Source organism: Macaca nemestrina, chromosome 10 (assembly GCF_043159975.1).
Source record: "Macaca nemestrina isolate mMacNem1 chromosome 10, mMacNem.hap1, whole genome shotgun sequence".
In the NCBI taxonomy this organism is placed as follows: domain Eukaryota; kingdom Metazoa; phylum Chordata; class Mammalia; order Primates; family Cercopithecidae; genus Macaca; species Macaca nemestrina.
The window spans coordinates 115,582,681-115,606,458 of NC_092134.1; the positions used below are offsets into that span (position 1 = coordinate 115,582,681).

The following is a 23,778-nucleotide window of genomic DNA, read 5'->3' on the forward strand; positions in this document are numbered from 1 at the left end:
CTAATGGAGATGTGCCCACCCTCAGGGGATGGAGGTAAATCTGTGGACCCTTTCTGGGGAGGACACTAGCTCTCTCAGCCTCACTCTGCCTCCTCATGTTTCCTCCAAACTCCAGCTTTCCTTTGCCACTTCTACCCCATCTCAGCTGATGAGTCAGAGTCAGGGTAACCATGGTGTGGCATTGCTGGGAAATGCACGCCAATACTGCTACAACCTTTGTTGGATCCACTCTTGTCTCTCCATCATAAAGATTTCCCTTGATGGCTCTATGTGAAAAATAGGTTTGAGAGGAACCTCTTTACTTCATATTTGTTACTAACAGAAACACTTTTAAAAACGAAACATTGTTTCATACGAATAGGAGGGTGCCTATTTTCTATTCTGTTCTGGGTCAGGGAAATAGGTGGTGAGCCAGGAAGCAGATAGATTCCTGGGGACTATGGAAGAACAGAAGATCCTGAACACAGATCTGGCAGAAGATTCTTGCTCCCCAAGGCATATGATGCCCTTAGTTCCCTAGAGCCTGTACCTGACCATTAGAACCACTACCAGCAGCAGTCCCTGCCTCAGCTGTGGGGACCAGTGGCTTAGGGCTCAGGGACTGCTAACTGCATTGAGGGAAATACGTTCCTGGCATCCCAAGTCAGAACCCTGAATGAGTTTGCGCATAGAAACGTTATTACACATGGTTGTAAAGGTCTACAGTATTAATACTTTATCTCAACCACTTAAAAAAGGTATAAAAGCCTTTTAGTGGGTTGGGCTATGAACCTATTCTCCATTTATAAAATTGCTTCAATAGGCAAAACTGTGTTCAGAATTCCATACTAACTTCCTAGGACTTTAGGAACACAGCTAAGTTGTAGTATGAATGGCTTTAATTTACATATCTTTAGAACTGTAGGTTCAGTTTTCATCAGGTGCATATTTGACTCTATATTATGTACTACTTTGTATTTTCTTAGGCAGTCATCAAGTGCCTACCATGACTTTAACTACCATGATGGAAGCATGTGCCAAGGAGAACTGTTCACCCACAATTCCAGCTTCAAATACAGGTTAGTATAAAGGACTCTGGGTCAGTATGAACTTGATATCTCTGAAGTTTTATTTGGTAAATATTATTACGTCTTAGGGAGTTGCTCTACAAATTTCATGATGGACTGAAATAGAAGAATAGAGGGTAAAAGAACCAAGATGATTTGAACTGGAGAAAAGATTCCCACATTGGTCATTCTGTACCCCTCTCCTGTCCCTTGTATTGTTTCTATTCAGGAGGATTCAGCACATTTACCCTGTGGTATGTGCTGCTGAAGATTCTATTACCATATTGCAAACCACACTGAGTCCCTTTTAGCTGTGTAGCCTTTAACACAGGATAGGGAAGAGCATGGGCTTATAACTCAAAAGAATTGGTAATAATCCTGGACCTCACACCCTATAGCTGTATGTCTTGGACAAGTTATGCAAATTTCCTGGACTTTGTTCAGATGACTTGCCTGCCTATCTCTCTCTCTCTAGAGAGAGAATGAGAATGAAACTTTCCCTTCCTCCACAGGATCAAATGGAACCACACATACAAAAATAATTTTTTAAACTATGAATTGATCTCATAGGATGTGGCAGTCTGGAAACTATGGCATGTGTGATATTTAATGAACTGTAGAAGTTAGTGATCTGTTTCCTGAAGCAGCAAAGATTTAGGGAGTTTATGTCTTCAAATATCTCAAGGGTTGTCATATACAAAAAGGAGCAGATTTAGTAGGAGTTGATGTGTTGTATCTACAGAAGGCAAAGTTAGACTTAGGACAGATAAGGGAAGAAAGAGTTAAGCATAGTGTAGGTGTGGAGTTCCCCAGTTTCCATTTGGGACCACACTGTTTGTCTGGTCATAATGATAGTGCTTTCTTTCCTAAACGTCCTTTTCCTTGAGATGTTGGACTATTGATTGAGGAATAATGAATAGACCCTTCTACTGACAAATATTTTATGCTTTTTGACCTAAAGAGAGAATTAAGCACCTGAAATACATTCCATCCAGTGTCCCAGCAGCCATAGGCACTGTGGGCAGCTGTCACCAGAACTTCTCTCCCCTGCTGCCTGCTCTCCCAGTCAAGGCTCACAATAAGAACCAGCTCATTCTTGACTCGTATAGCATTATTGTGCTCTGCAGTTTGTAAAATCCTGTTATTTGCATCCTCCAGTCTAAACACCTCCAATTTCTTCAACCTTCCTCACATACTGTAACAGTGACTACTGCCATGACACTCCAGGGCAAGCAGTTGAAAGGTGCTATCTTATTCTGGATACTGGAGTTTAGAACCACATCACACTCTTGACCCATATTTGGCTGACCATTGGCTAAAATGCCATCCTTCACTGGTTCAACTGTCAAGTCATAAACAGCCACCCTGTTCTCATATAATTAGGAGTTTGGGACTTCAAATAGAAGCCCATGCATTTTTTTCTATATATTTTTGCCAGCCCATAATCCCAGGATATCCCAGTTTGACCAGTGAATAGATCAGGAGGTCTTTGCCCAGATCATCTCCAGGTTTCAGGTCCCTTCCAGTTCTAATGTGCCACGAGCCTCACGGTGTCTGTATGGATCCTGATTCTGTCAAGCAATATATTTATTCTCCTTCATGTCCTCAAGTTTGACACACCCTTAGACAGAAGATGGCAAACTATGTCCCATGGGAAAATATGACTTGCCCTAGTTTTATACAGCCCTAGAGCTAAGAATGATTGTAAAATTTTTATTTTTATTTTTCGAGAAAAACATGTGAGGGAAACTGTATGTAAGCCTAAGATATTTGCCATCTGGCTACAGAAATTTTTTTTTTTGCCAGCCTCTGTTCTAGAAGATTTCCATTAAAGGTGCCAGAAATGCACAGGACAGCAGCGCAGTGCTAAGCTCTAGAACATGCTCTCACATGGACACGGTTGCATTTTGTGCAATTCTTCAGTTGCATAGAAATCTCTCTTAAATAAACTGTTAATATCATTCAGCCCATGTTTCTCTATCTTTTTGAAATGATATCATGAGACTCTTTATCAAAGACTTTTTGCCAAAGCCCAGATACATGATGTCTGCTACGTTTCTAATTTGAGGTTAGTCTGAACACGTACTGAATGCGCTGATAGCGTGGGTTGGTCCTAACTCACGCTGTCTCTTTAGTGATCCACTTTAGTATCTTATCTTGGTGTCAAACAGCATTTTTCATCAGCTTGCAGGGTCTGTCACAGTCTCAAATTCAGCTCTACAGGTGTCCCTCATTTTCCATCATTATCCATGACTTTTTAAAAAATCACTTTTTAAAAAGAGATATTTTGAAAACTTGAACATAGTTGAAATAGCTGGGTAAAATTAAATGACTCTTGGGATCTCTTTGGCCACCTCAGAGTTCAAATGATTGTCATCAGTATTTATTTCTTTTTCAATTCACCATTTTCCCCCTTAACAGAGTATGAAAAATAATATGTTAAAAAGTTTATTATTAACTTTTTATTATTTCATTTTAACAACATGGTTCCAAGTATCAGTGGCCCTATGCTTGCATTGGTCTTCTCTCTCTGAATATTTCTTTACTATTGTTTCCTTTATTTTAAAGCAAATATACTTTAACTGTGGTTTGATTTCAAGACAAAATATTGCTTTGCTAGTGAACCAACAACAAAGTTAGTATTCCTTCTTCCAGAGTGTACAGAGAGGGCTGACCCAGTGGGCCCAGAAGAGGATCTGAGTCTCACCCACAGTGTGGTAGCCAGGGCTCCCAAGGCACAGACAGAGAGAACCGCCAGGGCCACTCTCGTAGAATGAGGTCTTCCAGGTCATTCATAGTGTGAGACTCCCCCAGGATGGTTAACTGCCCAGCTCTGTGTAATCCTGCAAATGTTAGGCTTTATACAGCTCCCCAGGCATGACTGTTGATGCTCAACCAAATGGTCTATTGTAATTATTTCACATGTTAATACTATTGTGACATTTTGATCTTAAAATTTAAAAAGTAAATACTTTTAGAAAACAGGAGAGTAGTTAAGTCTACTCGGTATAAACCTTGATGATGAGGATGATAATATAATAAAAGCCTTGTATATTCATTCCTTCATTAATTCTTTCATATAGTTACATTTGTTGAGCCCCTACTCTGGGCCAGCCACCATGCTAGATGTTGAGGACACAGTGTTGAATAAACAAACATGATTCTGGCCTTTATAGAACTTATAGTAAGGGAAACATAAAAAGTTATAAGATAAGGTGAGTATTACTAGCAGTGCTATGGCTGATCATCACAATAGAGATTGGCTGTTGGGAGATTAGACAGAGAGACCTTTCTTTTTCTTTTTGAGATGGAGTCTTGCTCTGTCGCCCAGGCTGGAGTGCGGTGGCACAATCTCAGCTCACTGCAAACTCTGCCTCCCGGGTTCACACCATTCTCCTGCCTCAGCCTCCCGAGTAGCTGGGACTACAGGCGCCCGCCACCATGCCCAGCCAATTTTTTGTATTTTTAGTAGAGACGGGGTTTCACCGTGTTAGCCAGGATGGTCTCAATCTCCTGACCTCGTGATCCGCCTGCCTCGGCCCCCCAAAGTGCTGGGATTACAGGTGTGAGCCACCGCGCCCGGCCGACAGAGAGACCTTTCTAAGAGGAATTACTTAAGTTGAGACTTGGAGGATGAGAAGGAACTAGTCAGGCCAAGAGGAGGGAGAAGTGTGTTCAGGGCACATGGAACATCCGAGAGTGAACGCCCTGAGACATGTTCAAGGATGTGGAGAAGGCTTACTCATTTCAGGTACTGTGCTGAGCACATTGTGTGCATTATGTCACTTAATTATCACAACAACCCTGTGAAATAGATAGATACTACTAGTTATCCTTACATTTTAGGTAAGGACCTAAGGAAAGAGGCATTAAATAGGTTGCCAAGATCACATAGGTAGTTAGTCAATATATATCGACATAGATTTCAAAGCCTAGGTTCCAACCTTCTGTCTTATTGCCTCCAAATTAAAGGATCACTATAAATTATTTTTTCCCTAACAAAAATTTGAGATTATTTCATTTCACTGAGTATGTTTGGATAGATTTTCTTTAATCCTTTCTTTATACCTACTAAAGGCAATTTCTTGAATATAAATATTCTTTATTACATATTTATGAACTGGAGTTTATTTTGTCCCCACCCCTACCCCAACCCCCCAGGAACATCTGACAATGTCTAGAGACATGTCTGGTTGTCACAACTGGGATGGGGTGCTACTGGCATCTAGTGGGTAGAGTTCAGGGAAGCTGCCAAGTATCCCGCATTGCACAGGACAGCCCACAACAAAGAATCATCCAGCCCAAAATATTAATAATGTTAAGCTTGATAAACTGTTATTCATGAACCTGAATACAAACTCTTATAAAAGGCTTCCCAGGAAACCCTCTATAACCTGCACTTCACCTAATATATTACACAAAGAACATCATTTCTCCTTCCTATGGACAAATGGTGACTTGTTCCTCCCAGGCACATTGGAGAAGGTCTCCATCTTTTAGGCTGCAGCAGAGCTAGGAGTTGGGGGAAGAGGTGGAGATGATTTTGTAAGGATAGCTGCCAGAGTAGGGAGGAAAGCGAGCATTCCATCTGGAGAGTGGAGGAGTTTCATCTCTGGAGGTGTGTCACAGATACTGCTGGAAGCCAGAGATGGTGGCAATAGCTTTTCACAATTGGGGAGTATTCCTCCATCAGTAATGAAAATACAGGAATGCCTGTATTAATCTACTCTTTCTCCCATACACTTTTTGTATTTGGCATTGTGAGTGATAAAATTCATCTGTTTGAAAATGTTATGGATTTGATCTGCTAGCCTTTGCCACTTTTAAATTTTGACTGCATGTAGTTAACTGCAAAAGTAGAGTGAAAGCTAGAACCTGGGGTTTGTTGTGCAGCATGTGTCACTTAAATTTAAAAATAACTTCTATGTCTAAGACCAGGATTAAATTTTAACTTGCAAACCCTAGTGTGCATCTGTGACAGCCTTAGTTTGTTACCTTGTGGACAGCAGGTCCATGTTACAAAAGGCGCAGACATACACAGTAGCTTAATAACAAGCCTCACGGTGACTAGGAGGCAGAGTTGCCAGCTCCCTCGGAGGGCTCCTGTGGATGCAGGGAAGGTCATTGTCCCAGTGCCAGAAAATTCACACAGTAACTGGCAACCAACTGTGTTTAAAAAAAAAAAAAGTTCATATTTCATTTGCTGCAGACCTCCCTGGTTCCTGAACAAAAATATTCACCTTAAAAAAACCAAGGCCTTTTTGCAACAATTTACAAAACACAATTATAGTTATTTTACAAGTAAAAATCATTTGAATGTACAGGAAAAAGGACAAAGTTCACAGACACTTAACATTTATGAATAATTCAAATTTAATATGTTTGGGTATTTTACTTTAATAGAAAAGATTGATGAATACCGAAACCGGCCAGCCTTAATGCATTCTACATTTTCGCTTCCCACTGGGTCCCCAGTGTTTTACTTTTTTTTTCTCGTTAAAATTTTTATTTCTTGTTATTTATTTATTTTTCCAGCAGTACTGACAGTTTGGATCTAGTTGAAATTTTTAAAATCAGCATTTCCACCAATGAATTGATTATAATTAAAGCTTAAGACTAACAAGCACGAGGTTTGTTCTTTCTCTCTCTCTTTCTCTTTCCTTCCTTCCTTCCTTCTTTCTTTCTTTTCTTTTCTTTTCTTTTCTTTTCTTTCTTTCTTTTCTTTCTTTCTTTCTTTTTTGAGACCGAGTCTCGCTCTGTCATCTAGGCTGGAGTACAATGGCGCAATCTCAGCTCATTGCAACCTCCACTTCCCGGGTTCAAGTGATTCTCCTGCCTTAGCCACCTGAGTGGCTGGGATTACAGGCATGTGCCACCATACCTGGCTAATTTTTGTATTTTAGTAGAGAAGGTATTTCACCATGTTGACCAGGCTGGTCTTGAACTCCTGACCTCAGGTGTTCCACCCACAAGAGGTGTCCATTTGCATTCATACTTTCAAACGAGTCTCAGCGACAATCCCTTGTTTTCTAAGAAAACATAACACTGAATAATTTAATTATTAAAGCAGAAAAATGGCATTATTAAATACTGTTATTCAAGCATGGCCAATATTTTTTAAAATTTATAGATTAACACATCAGATTAGAGGGAACTGTTTTAGAGCCACTAAAATATAGAGCCACTAAAATATATATATAAAATATATATTCCTTCCCTCATCTAAAAGATTTTATTTGCATTATAAATTAAGAAAAAATACTGTATTTTACTAGTCAACTGAAAATGAGGATTTTATTTAACCTCATAGAATTCAAGCATAGAATTTGTTGATTGTTTTAAAACCAAAACTTTTCATAAGATTTAACTACCATCTCTCAGTAAGGATAATTGCGATAGCTAGAATGTATTGAATCCCAACTATACGCCAAGCACTGTTCTAAGTCCTTCATAGGTGTATATTTAGGTCTTTTAAATGTCTCCACATTAAAAGTCTATTTTCACTAATTCTTTCCTTTTGTTTGTAAGCAATATGTTCTCTCCCTTCTTTTTTTTACATTTTTAATTTTTAATTTTTAATTTTTTTTTGAGATGGAGTTTTGCTCTTGTTGCCCAGGCTGGAGTACAATGGCACGATCCTGGCTCACTGCAACCTCTGCCTCCCAGGTTCACGTGATTCTCCTGCCTCAGCCTCCTGAGTAGCTAGCATTACAGGCTTGTGCCACCATGCTCAGCTAATTTTTGTATGTTTAGTAGAGACAGGGTTTCACCATGTTGGCCAGGCTGTTCTTGAACTCCTGAACTCAGGTAGTCTGCCCGCCTCAGCCTCCCTAAGTGCTGGGGTTACAGGCATAAGCCACTGCACCTGGCCCTCTCCCTTCTTTTATAATTACCCCTGTGTTTATCATTACTTCATGGCCACCATCAACTGGACCATTGTTCTTACCTCTGAAATCTTTTCCTTGTCATCATCTGTTCTCTCTCTCTCTCTTCCTACACACATCTTAGGTCCTAATTCAACCTTCCTCTGGGTTTTCTTATTCCCCAGAACTCATATCCTACTAGTCTCCTTTCTTTAATGCCAAATTTTTCTGTAAAACAGTTGACCGACCCTCTCTCCCTTAATTTCTGCACGGCTTTTTCTCTACTATTTGCCTTCTTCCTACTGTTTCCTGATGACCCTATTGTTTAATCCAGTGACCGTTTCTTTGCTTCTCATTGCCTTTGACTATTCTGCAATTTTGACATCTTTAAAATTACTGTCTTCCTTAATTTGGATCACAGTATCCTCTGAACTCTCTTGTCCTCTCTGATGTTTAAAAATGTTTTATCGTCTTCTCATTCTATAAACATACAAATCATCTGAGATGCTTTCCTTGCCTTCATCAAAACACCCTACTTCCAGTTCTTCCTTCTAAATGGCCTATTTATATGGTCTAATGGGACGATCCTTCTCCTAAGTCACCCATGGCTGGGAGGCCTCAGAGTTGTATTTAATGCTGCCTTCCCCCTTCTGCCTACAGTTCTATCGGCTTCCTTTCATTCATCCTTTGCCTCTTCTCTCCCATTACCCTAGTTGAGGCTCATAGAACATCATGCCTGAATTATTGCAACTGCCTCCTAAGTGGACCTTCCACCTCCAGTCATTCTTTCCTCTTCAATTCATCCAGTATATCACCCCTAGACTATTTGTCAGAAATCCCCGCCTTGAATATTTCCTCCCCTACCCCAACTCAGGCTTTCCATGATGCTCCATTACCTGCCCAATAAAATCCAAACTCCCTACAGCTTCACAGAGAGCTCCCAGTTTATTGCTCCAGCTTCGTCTTCCACTCCTCTCACCCATACTTACTGGTTTATTTGCTGTTCGTCATACAAGCATACATTTTTCTACCTCTGGGGCGTTCTGTCCCTGGCATGTGAAATGCCTTTCTACTCAAGTCTTAGAACATTGACGAGTCAAGGCAAACTCAATTCTACTACTTAATATAGAGTCTACATTAATTAGAGGGACTCCCCTCTAATTATCTGTGTACAGTTTCTCTCCCTATTTCTATCTCTTTGCATCACTGCTACTTCTGCATTTTTGTTTGTTTGTTGTTTGCTTGTTTTTTTTTTCCTTTTTTAAAAATTTTTTATTATACTTTAAGTTCTAGGGTACATGTACACAACGTGCAGATTTGTTACATATGTATAAATGTGCCATATTGGTGTGCTGCACCCATTAACTCATCATTTACATTAGCATCTCCTAATGCTATCCCTCCCTCCTCCCCGATCCCCACTTCGCACAATAGGCCCCGGTGTGTGATGTTCCCCTTCCTGTGTCTGAGTGTTCTCATTGTTCAATTCCCACCTATGAGTGAGAACATGCGGTGTTTGGTTTTCTGTTCTTGTGATAGTTTGCTGAGAATTCTGGGGTTTTTTTTTAAGAGACAGAGTCTCTCTGTCACCCAGGCTGGAGTGCAGTGGTGTGATTATAGCTCACTGCAGTCTCCAACGTTTGGGCTCATGTGACCCTCCCCCTTCAGCCTCCTGAGTAACAGAGCCTACACATGTGTATCACCATGCCTGGCTTCCACTTCTGTGTCTTTTACTGCATGCGAATTTGTCTTGTACGTGTTTTATCTTGTACTGTTTCACCAACTAGCTGGAAAGCCACCTTACCCTGTTGAAAGTCTTCCAGTGCCTCCCCCTAATTTCAGGATTAAGTTTAAATTCTTCAGCTTGATGTATGAGTCTCCTCATGACCTGGTACCCTCTTGCGTTTCTTCTCACACCTCCCACACCCTTCTGCGTTTACCAAAGTCCCAGTCATTCCCAACTTCCTGAGTTTCCCAAAACACCCCACATGCTTTCGTGCCTGTTTGCCTTTGTTCATCCACGGGATGAACAAAGGCCTGGAATGTCTTCCCTCATTGATTTTACTGGCCAATCATGACCCTCTTTCAAAATCCAACTCAGGTGATACCCCCTTCAGGATACTGATGCCCCCGTCTGTGAGATGTGCATCTGTTTTGCCTCCGCAGCATCCTGTGATACTGCACTGCCCCTGTTCAGCTGCTGACCCACCTTTCCTAGGGACTGTAAATTTTCTGCAGATGGGACACTTCCGTCCTTCTCCCATATATTCCTAGCATCTCATCCAGCGGCTGCTGGAGTAGTGAAAGGAGGCAGGTGTGGCATGGGCAAGGCCAGCTGATTACACAGGTAACCACAAGGTGGCATTTACTAGATGAATTTACCATGACTCAGAGCCTGACTTTCAGGCTGGATGCCTGGTAACTTGGCTTACCATATTGAGAGTGGCTGCATCTCAGGAAGGTAAACCTTATTAACCGAAGGCATAGAGGCTCCTCTATAAAATCAGCGTGCCTGTGTACTGATTATCTTGAACAGGATGATTGCTGGCATTGACCTGACCGGGGTGTTCTCCTCTCATTTACATGCCACACAGAAAACAAATTCTCTCATTATAGATTTTCAGCCAATTCCTTTTATTTCACAATGGCTAATCACATGAATTGTGTGTGGATTTTACTGAGCTCACCTCTTAGAGAACAATCTTATTTCTAAATTCTTGGAGAGAGGTAGAAACCCTCTCCTGTAGTGTTTACGTGCTGATTAATCTGACATTTACTAAGCCTTTAGCAAACACTTGTTGTGACATGACCAGGTAGTTCCTGAATGAATAAATGAATGCAGATCGTGACACTAGATAGACGGCAGTGATGGAAAGTCCAGTTGTGGCAAAGTAGCATGTAGACATGCTCCACTTGACCTGATTATTGGAAAATGATTTTCCCCTTAAAAGCTCCTTTTGCTCTCTTACACATTTCTGACTCTTTTTCCTCATATTCTTCTCAGCCATCATGTTGGCATCTACTGCCGTGTATGGGGGAACCTCACTAGCACATTCCAGACTGAGCTTCCCCCACCCTTGGTCTGGCTTCCTTGTCTGCCCTGCTGCTCTGATTGCTCTCACCACAGGCCCTACCTCTTCCCCATTTCTCCTTCCTCCAAAGGAGTTCTAGTTCTCCTGCTGTTTAAATCAGAATATGCCTTGGACTCGGTACTAAGGTAAGTGACCAAGCACAGATTCTGCTGACGTCTCTGATGCTGCATTTTGAACTCGCGCCTTCGTCTCTGACTTCAGCCCTCCTCTCGAGGTGTATTCCAGCATGTTTTGAAAGGAAACAGCTCCAAAGAAAGTAAAAATATCAGGATCCCTTATCCGTAGGATGTTAAAATAAAGTCGGCTCAGAAGAGGACAATTAGCCTTTTCTTAACAAAGTATCAAAGGTACTGTAGGCATGAAGCATGTAGATAAAGTTGGACTGAATTGTTCTTGTTGTTTTTATACTCATGCCTTGACGTGCATATTGTGGCTGCATAATCCCAAAATTTATCACCCCTGTGGTTCTTTAACCTTGTGGTGAGAAAATTACATTTCTGGTCATTTGCCAGTGTTAGGAATTTCTGATTCTAATATCCAACTTAGTATTAATTTTTCACTATTTTAAATGGCTAAGAAATTATGTTTCAAGTTGGATACCAATACCTTTAAACAAAATAAGAATAGGAATTTTTCTTTCACATTGCATCTTTTTCTCTTTCCCCCTTCATCCCTAAATAGAATTTTTTACATAAATACATTGTGCTTCTTATCAAGAACTCCAGGTTGGTCCTCAAGAAAGCTTAGACACTTAACCGCAATAAAGAAATAATATCTGCCCCAATTTTTAAGCAACTATTGTGTGTATGCCAATTTCTGTGCAAAGTATAATATTTTACGTACCCTAAATGTATTTTTTCTTTACTTGTCTTTCTTTCTTTTTTTTTTTTTTTTTTTGAGACAGAGTCTTGCTCTGTTACCCAGGCTGGAGTGCAGTGGCGTGATCTTGGCTCACTGCAACCTCCACTTCCTGAGTTCAGGTGATTCTCTTGCCTCAGCTTCCCAAGTAGCTAGGATTATAGGCACACACCACCATGTCCAGCGAATTTTTGTATTTTTAGTAGAGATGGGGTTTCTCCATGTTGACCAGGCTGGTCTCGAACTCGTGACCTCAAGTGATCCACCCGCCTCGACTTCCCAAAGTGCTAGGATTATAGGCATGAGCCACTGCCCCTGGACCCCTAAATGTAATTCTTAAACAACCCTCTGAAGAGTGTCACCCCCAGACAGCTCTCCCCATTTTACAGATGAGGATCCTAATATTGCCCAAGTCCCAGTGCGGGAACAGAGCAGAACTGGAAGCCAAGCACACTTCCTTGTTCACGCTCTTTCCCCTGCAGTACTTCTGCCTCCTTGGTAACATGGCTGTGTTTCCAGGTTTTGCCACAATGTCTTCCTACCATAACAAGCACAACGAATGTGCGCCTTATGTTTTGTGCTTTTCGTCCTGTTATTTTCCACCTATAGAAGGAATAAAATATTTGAGGACATTATATATGTGGCTTCATTATTATGTGTCAGTCATGTGCTGCCACATATGGAACAGATGCTGTGTGACTTTCAAAAGTTGTGTCATGGCACAATTAGAAATAGCCCGTTAGAAGGAGGTAACAGTATATATTTTTAAACGTAAGTTTGCTACACTGTTTTTAATAATATATTCTTATATATTTGTATGTATCTTTTATGTATGTTTATTTTATGTATATTTACATATGTGTATATATACATACTTATGTATATGTATGTGTATTTATTGTATGTATATTTCATTTTATGTGTATTTTATTTTATATATTTTTACATAGTTTATATCATATACTTCTGTGTTTTTTAGCTGATGAAGAGTATGAAGATGGAATTGAAAGGACGTGTGACACTCTCCTTATGTGCATTGTCACTGTGCTGAACCAGGGCCTCAGGAACGGTGGTGGTGTGGGGGATGTGCTAAGAAGGCCATCAAAAGATGTAAGCCAGAGTAAAAGTATTTTTTCAGGAAGCACATCTTTTTTTTAAACATTTCTTCGCAGCATTTATAATTTGGGTTTGGTTTTCAGGATAATATATTGTACCATTTGCTTTAAAAGTATAGCCATGGCTGTTAAAGCCAATTAATTGTTTGCTAGGATTACATGGAAACAGCTAATGTACTACAATTCTTTGTGTGTTTGTAGAGTGGTGAAGTGTTTCCAAGTTAATCTGTGTATTGCATTACAGCAATGAAATCATGACTGGGAACTTTATATAGGAGTTGATTATTACATAAATAACATAAACCTGCCTATCAGGTTTCTTGAGCATGAAGATTTACTCTTTGATTCTGCATAGGAATAGCCTCCATCATTTATCCATGATAAATACAATTGAGCCAATTCTAACAGGATTTCATATATTAAAATGGCAAAGTGGAAACATTTCTCACTAGCTGGAAAATCTCAAGTGCCAGGCGGGGAGCTTGAAGCATCTTAGCTCTGCTCAGGCCAGTTGTATCATATTGTCAAGTCATCTAACCTCTTAACCTCAGGTTCCTCTTCAGTTAAAAAACTGGATTGCATGGTCTCTAATTTGCATTTTAATACTGTTCCTCAGGTAGAAATAAGAAGGAGCTGTATATACTTGACACTGTATGGCTGAGATAAAGCCTACTCCAGAAATTGACAGATCATTAGGTCCTCCTTAGCTCCCTAATCACTGAATTTTGGAATTGGCATTTAACTACCTTTTCTACAATGTCTGGGATAGGAGACCACTGTGCCAAAATGCATTTAGCAGAATGGCATAATAAAGTCATTTCTAAAGAAAGCAAAGTCCCACCATTGTGGGAAAGACATGTGTCACTCCTAGAGAAATTTAAGTGGTTCTGGAAATAGGCTAGGAAGTTTTTCTTACAACACTTCAAGTAAAGATGGAAAGTGAGCCTTATTTTTCCAACTTGGGATACTATTTATATTCATTTCGCAAACATTTATTGAATATATTCTCTATGCTGGACAGTGTCCTCAATCAATATGCCTAGAAAGTGTGTGTGTATATATATGTGTATACACACACACACACACATATATATACATATACATGTATATATCTATCTACACACACACATTTTTTTTTTAATTTTTATTTCAGGAGCCCTTGTTTGCTGCCCGAGTGGTTTATGACCTTCTTTTTTATTTCATTGTTATCATTATTGTTCTGAACTTGATTTTTGGTGTTATCATCGACACTTTTGCTGATCTCAGAAGTGAAAAACAGAAAAAAGAAGAAATTCTAAAGACAACTTGTTTCATCTGTGGTAAGTGTTCTGCAGATGCTAAAATAATAGATGAATAAACTGTTTGCAGGAAAGAGGGGCTAGAGGGATTTTTATTTTTCATGCTTTTGGAAAAATTATTTCAAAATGAAGGCTGGATAAAATTCAGATTATGTAACTGAGCATTAGACTGGAATTCTCTGCTTCTATAAATAGAGAAAGGAATTATACCCCAAAGCTATCCTGTCATTATTTCTATGATTTACATGATTCTCTGACTATAGAAATGTGATGCAAAATGCCAAAAGATTTCACCAACTGGCAAACAGGCTTTTAATCACATTAACATATTTATTACACAACAGAATGATATTTAATTTTGTTAGAATATGAATCCGAATATGATTTTCCAGCAGCTTGAACTTCTACTCACTGACATCACTATGTTTTGGATTCTGAACTGAGTGTTCTCTCAGTTTGTTTGTTTGTTTGCTTGTTTGTTTATTTATTTATTTAGAAATGGAGTCTTGCTCTGTCACCCAGGCTGGAGTATAGTGGCACGATCTCAGCTCATGCAACCTCCGCCTCCTGTGTTCAACTGATTCTTCTGCCTCAGCCTCCCAAGTAGCTGGGACTACAGGCGTGTACCACCACGCCCGGCTAATTTTTGTATTTTCTGTAGAGCCAGGGTTTCTCCATGTTGGCTGGGCTGGTCTCGAACTCCTGACCTCAGGTGATCCACCCACCTTGGCCTCCCGAAGTGCTGGGATTGCAGGTGTAAGCCACCGTGCCTGGCCCTTCTCTCAGTTTTTAATTTCTCTCTCTCCTCTCTCTCTCTTTCTCTCTCTCTGTCTTCTTACACACACACAAACACACACACATACACACACACACATCACTCCCCTCCCCTTCTCCCATCATCATCTCTCCCAGTGTACACAGCCTTCTCCTTCCTTCTCGCTGCCCTCATCATCCCCCTCGGCTCTGCCCTCTTCTCTGTACCCACCACCTCTTTCTGGCTTCAGATGTCTTTGTAGCTGGTCTCTTGGCACCCTAGAATCTATCCTCCTCTTTGGGTGATCACCCACTCTAGGTTTCAGTCACCTTCCTTGTTTCCACATTAGGCTGAAAAAAATCTTTTGGTGATAGTCACAAAACAAGCCTAAGGGGTTCACTACAACATTACTCTATGTAATAGATTGGGCCCTCAATACATTTCATTCTCTCCTTGGTTCAACTTTTGTTGAGTGACTTACTCACCTCAGTGGCTCTCCAAACCTTTTCTACCTTCCTCCAACAGTTGAAGGTGTACCAGGTGATAATGTAAAATAATATGCTATATTCAGTGGAAACAAATAGAAAGTAGTCATTCCCTGTTTTGGTGTGTTCACGATCTATTTTGGGATACAAACCCAATAAATAGCCTTGCTATCTCATGCATGGAAGGAAATGGTAGAGAAGTTTACAGGAAGCTGCAGGTACCCAGAGGAGAGATACCTCTCCAGGGTGGGGTAGGGAGTGAGAAAGAAGAGTCAGGAAAGCCTTTAGAAGAGATGGTAACTGAGCTGGTGGTAAAAGATGAAAGGGAGAGGTTGCCAGATCAAAGTGAATACAAGCAGAAAGGCCAGGACAAGCAAAGTCATGGAGGTGGAAGAACAGTACAAGGGCCTTCACTTACTCTAAAGCAGCTCAGTGTTTCTGACATAAACTTCAGAGCAGGGCACGCTAAGAGAGGAGATTGGCCAGACCACATGTGGCCTTTTATGTTAGGCAGCTTGGACTTTATCATCCGGACTTACTGGGGAAGATGAACCATTAAAGAATTTTAAGTAGAACAGTGCAGGGTCTAATTTTTTTTTGTTTTAGAGCACTGTGGCAGCTTTGGGAGGTCATTCATCAGGAAACAGTACCAGAAGCAGAGTCATCAGGTAGGAGGTCATTACCACAGTCCAAGTGAAAGGTAACGAAAGCAGGAGAGTTAGTGGTGGCAGTATTAAGGGTAGAAGAAAAAGTCAAGAAATATTTAGGAGATCACATCTTTAAATCTTGATGGTTAGGAAAGGATATGAAAGACAGCTTGGGTGCCCAAGCGGATGGTAATACTAACAAGCGATTAAGCTTGAGAATAGGTGAAAAAAACAATTTAGGTAGGAATATGCTGAGTTTAACTTTGAGAATCCTGAAATTGAGGTGTATACTGACCCACCCCAGAGGGATACAGCACAGGTCAGTTCATGAGTCTGAGCCTCAGAGATTGAGTCTTCACTGGAGACTTAACTGGGGAATCCTCAGCCTATATGTGATAGTGAAATCTGGAGTGTGGAGGAGGGTGTCCAAGTGAGACGAGAAGCAGAGAGACTACAAGTGGAAAGCCCCAGCTTTGAAGAGTTAGAAGAGAAAGAGGAGCACACACCAACAACTCAGAGTACCAAGTCAGAATACTGTGAGGAGAGCCAGGAAGGGGTGGCCTGTGGAAGAGAGGGGAGAAAACAATTTGGAAAGAAATGAATTCATTATCAACTCTCTCCAAGCAGAGAAAGCCAGTAACATGGTCTGAAAAAGCCTTCTGATTTCTTATTTAGGAGGCTTTGGTGAATTCAGGTAGAGTGGATTGTGCAGTGCTGAGTAGAGATTTGCTAGAAGGAAACTGAGAGTGATCCAAGAGTCTTCTGTTTAATGTCTCAATTAGATGGGGAAAGCAAAATTGAGATGTAATCAAGGAAGATGTCATACAATTCGGGGGTTTGGGGAAGAGGCTGAGAGGACACTCCTTCAACCTTGTAAGATAAATATACCTCCTCCTACCTTTATAGAAAAATAACCCATACCCTGTATTTTTTTCTATTTTTCTCTTCTTTATGTGACAACTATCACCACCTCCATTTCTTCACAATAGATGTATGTGTGTCTCCTTTCTTCTCTTCTCAGCCTTTCCAAGGATGATCCTCTCTTCCCTTGGGTCACCTCACCTGGAGCTCTGTCCCCTTTCAGCCTCATCATAAACATTTTTTTAAATGATTATTTATTGAATACTTACTACATTTCTGGCTTTTTACTTAGGTATTTATTTTGATACTATGTATGATGTATATTACCACCCCTTTACAAACATAGGAACGGAGACTTGGCTCCCATCAACATCCAGTTAGTAAGCAGAAGAGCCAAGATTTGAACAGAGGACTACCTAACTCAAAAGTCCATTCAGTTATCCTATTCTAAAATGACAAAGTGACAGGTTCTCATTCAAGTATAACCAAGCCAAGGACAGATCCTGGTGGAAGGGTATAGCGTTATGGGGCCAAGCTGTTGTTTAGAAAAGTGAGTCCCATACAGGAGAATGACGCTGCCCTCGGAAACTTCTCGGTGTATCTCATGGTCTTTCTTTTGCACTGCTTCTTCCTCTATGCCCTTTTCTTCATGGTCGTGATCATCATCATGTTGGTACACTACCTCTGAGAGAGATGCTCTTTGGAAGAATGGACCAGAGGCTGGAAGCCTCATTCTAAGACATGATATTGTCTCCTATGTTTTAACGAAAAACATGAACAGCAACCTAAGCCCATTGCTTACCCATGATTCCTGCTCCTCTAAGCTTTCCCTTCACAGTCAGAATTCTCTTTGGCTTTCACAGTTATTAAAAAGCCAGTCACCTATAAATTCCTTTAAACATCATAATAACTGTCGTCAACAAACTGAAGTGTTCTTGAATCTCACTGTTAACTTCCCGCTGACCTTTTCTTCTTCCTCTGCTTGCTTTTTCTTGGTCACAGGGTCCTATTCCTTCTCTCAAAACCCCATAATAGGAGGTTTTGATTTTGCCCTTGACTCCTTGTCTCTTCTCTCTGTCCTCCTCTTTGACATCACTTTTATGCAGATTATTGCCAAGTATGCACGCTCAGCTCCAACCTTTTCCCCAGGCTTTCCCCTCTGTTTTCAGTCGCTCACTGGACAGTTAGACAGGCATGTCTTCCTGGCAGCCAAACCGGCCATGTCTGAAGCCAGTGCATCATCCCTTTCCGTCTCCCCCCTCAAGCCTAGCTCTTTATCCTGACGTGCATATAGCTATTAATAATATCCCACAGTGCCTTCAGTTATCTGAGGGAACCACACCATCATGTTTAGCATCTCCTTTTTTCTCTTCCAGGTGCCCTAGCTACCATGTGCTAATGAATCCACTTTCACAATCTCACCCACATCCTTCCACACATTCCCACAGCCACATCTTAGTTTTTCAGGCTAACCCTGGCTCACAACCCCAAATGGCCAGCTTAGTGTTGCCAGACTAATTTTTCCAGTTTGAATTATTCATTTCCCTACTCAAAAAGCCATCAATAACATTGCACAGTCTATAACTCTGAAACTCTAATTTTCCTGGCATCTAAGCTACCCCACAATCTGGCCCCTTCTTTTTTTGCCTACCTTCTCCCCCACCATTCTCCCATTTATAGCTCAAGTTCCAGGGCAACTACATTACTTACCTTTAACTTCCTAGACTCTCCATGTATTCTTAGTTGTGGGAGAACAATTTCATTTGGAATGCCCCAATTCCTACGCTCTGAGACACAGCTCTAATGCCATTGTTCTAGAAGTCTTCTCTGATCTCACACATCTGCCCCTAAATTCCTCACATCGCACTTAGTGATATGGCACTGTACATATTTCTGTTGTCTGATCACCTCTGCTGGATGCCATGCATTCTCACATCAAAGAAAATGCATGAACTTTATAGTCAAGTAGTCATAGGTCTACACTGGTTCTACATCCTAGCTATGTGATCTTGGCCAAATTTCTAATCATCCTGAGCTACTGTTTCCTCACCTGGAAAATGAAGAATATAATGCCACGGTTTGGTGTTGTGGTAAGTATAAATGAGATCATGTATATCAAAATCTCTAGCAGGAGGCTTAACTGAAGGTCTGCCCTCAACACATGTTAATTTCTCTTCTTTAAGAGAACCAGATCCATGTCTTATCCATTTTTTTTTTCACTTTTATAATGTGTATTGGTGAAGATCCGTAAATATTTGCTTAATGAATGACTATACAATAAGTCAGCCTCAGGCTGATACTGTCTCTATACTTGTCTGGCTTATAATCTACGAAAGGAAGATAAAATACTGAGATCGTATGTACTGCAGACAGCAGGTGTGCTGATTCCAGGTTGCTCCAGATTTTGTTACATGCAGGGTATTGTTTCTGTGGAGTGCTGCCCACAGGAATATAGGGTGACATCGCAGGATGCTCAAAGAGATGTAAGATCAATATTGTCTGTTTTCTAGAAGCTTCACATTTATTCAAAAATCTGAGGGAACACTTAGGTAATTTAACCTAAGTGTAATCTTAAATAGTATTTTTATACTAGAACAAACAGATTATCATAAAATAGAGCAAATTCAGTGTGAATATTTAAAATAAAATAGAAACTTTTTAAAAAATGGATAATTGGCTTCAGGTACTTTTAGCTGCTACTTTCTGGGACCTCAGTAAAAGAAACATATACATTTTCTGCTCTCTTCCCTTAAAGGACCTTCATCAGAAACACATAAGAAGCATTATGATAGTGTATATCTGATATATATGATAATGTATATTCATTCATTCCTAGAAGCTCCAACCACACAAATGATATAATTCATCTCATATATGTTAGGAGAACTTAGTTAACAAGAATGATTTAAATGGTTGGTATATTTGGGGGTTGTGCTAGTAGGCTGTAAAATAGTGACTGGTCTAGAAATGGTTCTTGGTAAAGTTGGATGTGAAGTTGTGATCCAAAGAAGGACATAGTACCAAATAACAAAGGAGAGAATCTCCACAGTAGGAGAGAACTGGCTCCTGGTGTGTGCCAAGGGACACCCAGAGTAGGACAAGAGGATGTAGATTCTGTGACAGGCAGTGGACTAGTTGGAACTTTCCCAGCCTTGAAGACAATGTCCAGATGTTTGAAAGTGAAGCCTGACTCAGAAAAACAATAGCCAGTGATCCAGAAGGTGGCCGTGGGAGGGCGATGATTAGCAGATGACAGAGCTGAGCAGGAAGCAGAGACACAGATTAGCTCTTGCATCCATATTAATTATGAACGTTGAGTTACTAGAGGCTGAAAATCCGGTAAGAAAGAGATGTCAAAAGACCAGGTGTGACAAAACAACAGCACGGAGAAAGGATTTGATGACAAGTCAGAATTCCTATTCTGAGGCCAGGCGCGGTGGCTCACGCCTGTAATCCCAGCACTTTGGGAGGCCGAGGCGGGCAGATCACGAGGTCAGGAGATCGAGACCATCCTGGCTAACATGGTGAAACCCCGTCTCTACTAAAAATACAAAAAAAAAAAAATAACCGGGTGTGGTGGCAGGTGCCTGTAGTCCCAACTACTCAGGAGGCTGAGGCAGGAGAATGGCCTGAACCTGGGAGGTGGAGCTTGCAGTGAGCCAAGGTTGCGCCACTGCACTCCAGCCTGGATGACTGAGCGAGACTCTGTCTCAAATAAATAAATAAATAAATAAAAATAAATTCCTATTCTAAGGATAGGGTATCTTGCTGTGCCGATATTATCATAAACTCAAGTCATTCAAGTCAGAAACTTCAGAGTCATTATTGATTTCTCCTTCTTCCTCAATCTATACCTCTGATTGGGCATCAAGTCCTTTCAAGTTTTCATTCCAAAATGCCTCTTCAGTCTCTCTTATTCATTTATTTAATTATTCTGTCAAATTTAGTTGTGTGCCTACTGTTCTCCAGACATTCTGCCAGGTGCTGGTAATGCAAAAATGAGTCAGACAGTAAAATGGTAGAGGCTAAGATAGAAACAGACACATTTTCATAGTGAAGTGTTGTGGGCCCAGAAGATCAAACAGCTGGTTGTGTCTGTGGGAGTCGGTGGTGGAAGTGGGGGAGCTGAGTCTTGAAGAAGGAATACTTGGAAGGCAGAAAAGAGAGTAGATGAAGGTGTCTTGGTGTATTTGGCAAATGATGAGAAAGGCAACATTCTACAAGAACTGTGCTGAGTGGAATGTCAGTGCCTGAGTCTAAGAATGACTTTAAGTTCTCTGGTCAATGGGGACTTCATTAACAGAGGCGAAGAAGAGGGCTCAAGAAACAAATTTTTGACGAGCTAAGTTTGACATCCCCCACAAGATATCCAGGTGGATATATCCAGCTGGCAGCTGGAATAGGAATGGAAGTTGAGAAGAAAGATCAATACTGGGGATAAGTATTGAGAAAACATTAGCAAGATGATGCTAAAACCGCAGAATGGATGATGAAGCTTAGAGAGCAAGAACTTATGAAGATGAAGAACAACCAGTTTCCCTCTTTTACATTTCCCCCTCCACTGCCCTGGTGCCTGGGTCTTGCATCCTCAGTCTCTTATCCCAATCTTCCCCTGAATCCTGCCACAGGAATGACTTGAAGTATATCTCTGAATACACTAGTTTCTCCTCAGAAGTTTTCAGAATAGCCTGGGTACGGTGGCTCATGCCTGTAGTCTCAGCAACTTTGGGAGGCTGAGGCAAACATATAACCTGAAGTCAGGAGTTTAAGACCAGCCTGGCCAACATGGTGAAACCCCATCTCTAGTAAAAATACGAAAATTAGTTGGGCATGGTGGCGCATTCCTGTAACCCCAGCTACTCAGGAGGCTGAGGCAGGAGAATCGCTTGAACCTGGAAGGCGGAGGTTGCAGTGAGCTGAGATTGCACCACTGCACTCCAGCCTGGGTGACAGAGCAAGACTGTCAAAGAACAAGAAGGAGAAGGAGAAGAAGAAGAAGAGGAAGAGGAGGAGGAAGAGTAGGAAGAAGCAGAGGAAGAAGAGGAAGGGGAGGAAGAGGAAGAAGCAGCTTTCAGAATAAAATACAGATGCCTTAGCTTTGAGTTTAAAGCTTGCCATTGTTTCTGCCAGATGTACCATTTCGTCTGCATCTCCAAATGTTCCCTTTCTGCCACACCAGAGTAACTGACATTCCCCAAACAGGTCATGTACTTTCATCTCTGGTTTTTCCATGCCATTTCTCCTGCCCAGATGGCAAAAGAACATGGGCTTTAGAGTCAGAAATATTTGTATTTAAATACTGACCGACTCTTCTGCTAAATAGGGGTATTAACTTGAGCAATTTATTGAATCATTCTGAATCTATTTCCTCACATGCTAAAAGGTCAGATTGGATTACTGTAATTATAATAGCATATTTAAACATCTTTATAGTTGTCAGCATCAATAGGTGCACAATAAAAATCAAGTACCTTTTATTACCATCTGCCTCTTCTCCACTTACCATAATCATGTACTGAGGCTGGATTTTTCAAGCTTTATACCTCTTGGAAACCTTTTAAAATGACCCTCATCAGAATTCATTTTGTCCTTCTTTATGCTCCCTTGGCAGTTTATACCTCTTCAGAATATAACACAAATTGTCTGTTTCCTCTACTGTATTACAGATTAATTGATAGTAAGAACCTTATTTTTATAGCCTCATTACCTTGCAACTGGTAGATGTTTGAATTGAATTCTGGGGAAATCTACTTTAACATTTTCTCTCTTTTGTTTGGTTTGTTTTTCTCTCTTTTGTTTGTTTTTAGTGTTTTGTGTTTGTTATTAATAGCTCTATTGAGATATCATTCACACACCATATAATTCATCCATTTAATATGTACAATTCAGTGGTTTTTAGTATATTCAGAGTTGTGCATCCATCACCATAATTGATTTTAGAACATTTTCATTGTCCCAGAAAGAAACCCCATACCCTTTAGCCATCATCTGATCCCTAACCTTCCATCTCCACCTCCCCCCAGCCATCCACCGATCTACTTTTTGCCTCTGTGAATTTGCCTATATTGGACATTTTATTTAAATGGAACCATAATATGTGGACTTTCGCAACTAGCTTCTTTCACTTAGTAGGATGTTTTAAAGGTTCATGTTGTAGCAGGTATAGGTGCCTCATTCCTTTTTATTGTAAAAAATTATCCTGTCAATGGATATACCATATTTTATCCTTTCATCAATTAATGGACATTGGGGTTGTTTCCATTTTTGGTTATTATGAATAATGCTGCTATGAACATTCATGTACAAGTTTTTATGTGAACATACATTTTCAGTTCTCTTGAATATATACCCAGGAGTGGAGTATGCTTAGTTATATGGTAACTCTATTTAACCCTTTGAGGAATTGCCAAACTGTTTTCCAAAGTAGCAGCTGCACTATTTTACATTTCTATTAGCAGTATATGAGGATTCTAATTTCTCCACATCTTCACCATCACTTATTATTATCTGGTTTTGGTTATAGCCATTCTAGTGGAACAATATTTTAGTAGTAGAACATTCTTAATTCAATCAATCAGTATTTAATTGAGTGCCAACTATGTACCAAATATCATTCTGAGCTATTGGGACCATTGGTGAAGAAAAGAAACAAATATATCTGCCCAGGTGGCTCTTATACTCTAGTGAGAGGACAAACACAATACTTAATAAACATAATAAATTTTTTCCAAGTTGCTAGATGAAATAACATTTCTTTTT

The 23,778-nt window shown here is 40.4% G+C and overlaps 1 protein-coding gene across 3 annotated transcripts in view; it reads left to right on the plus strand.

The window, feature by feature from the left end:
* Positions 1-23,778, plus strand: part of LOC105492154 (inositol 1,4,5-trisphosphate receptor type 2) — a 493,933-nt gene that overhangs the window by 421,748 nt on the left and 48,407 nt on the right. For 2 of the 3 annotated variants that reach the window (XM_011759132.3, XM_071072008.1), the window contains 3 exons: positions 966-1,058; positions 12,839-12,969; positions 14,128-14,293. In XM_011759132.3, coding sequence (XP_011757434.1) covers positions 966-1,058; positions 12,839-12,969; positions 14,128-14,293 — 390 coding nt within the window. Of the gene's footprint in view, positions 1-965; positions 1,059-11,071; positions 11,876-12,838; positions 12,970-14,127; positions 14,294-23,778 lie in introns of those variants that run through there. The other variant, XM_071072009.1, reaches the window with a different exon arrangement.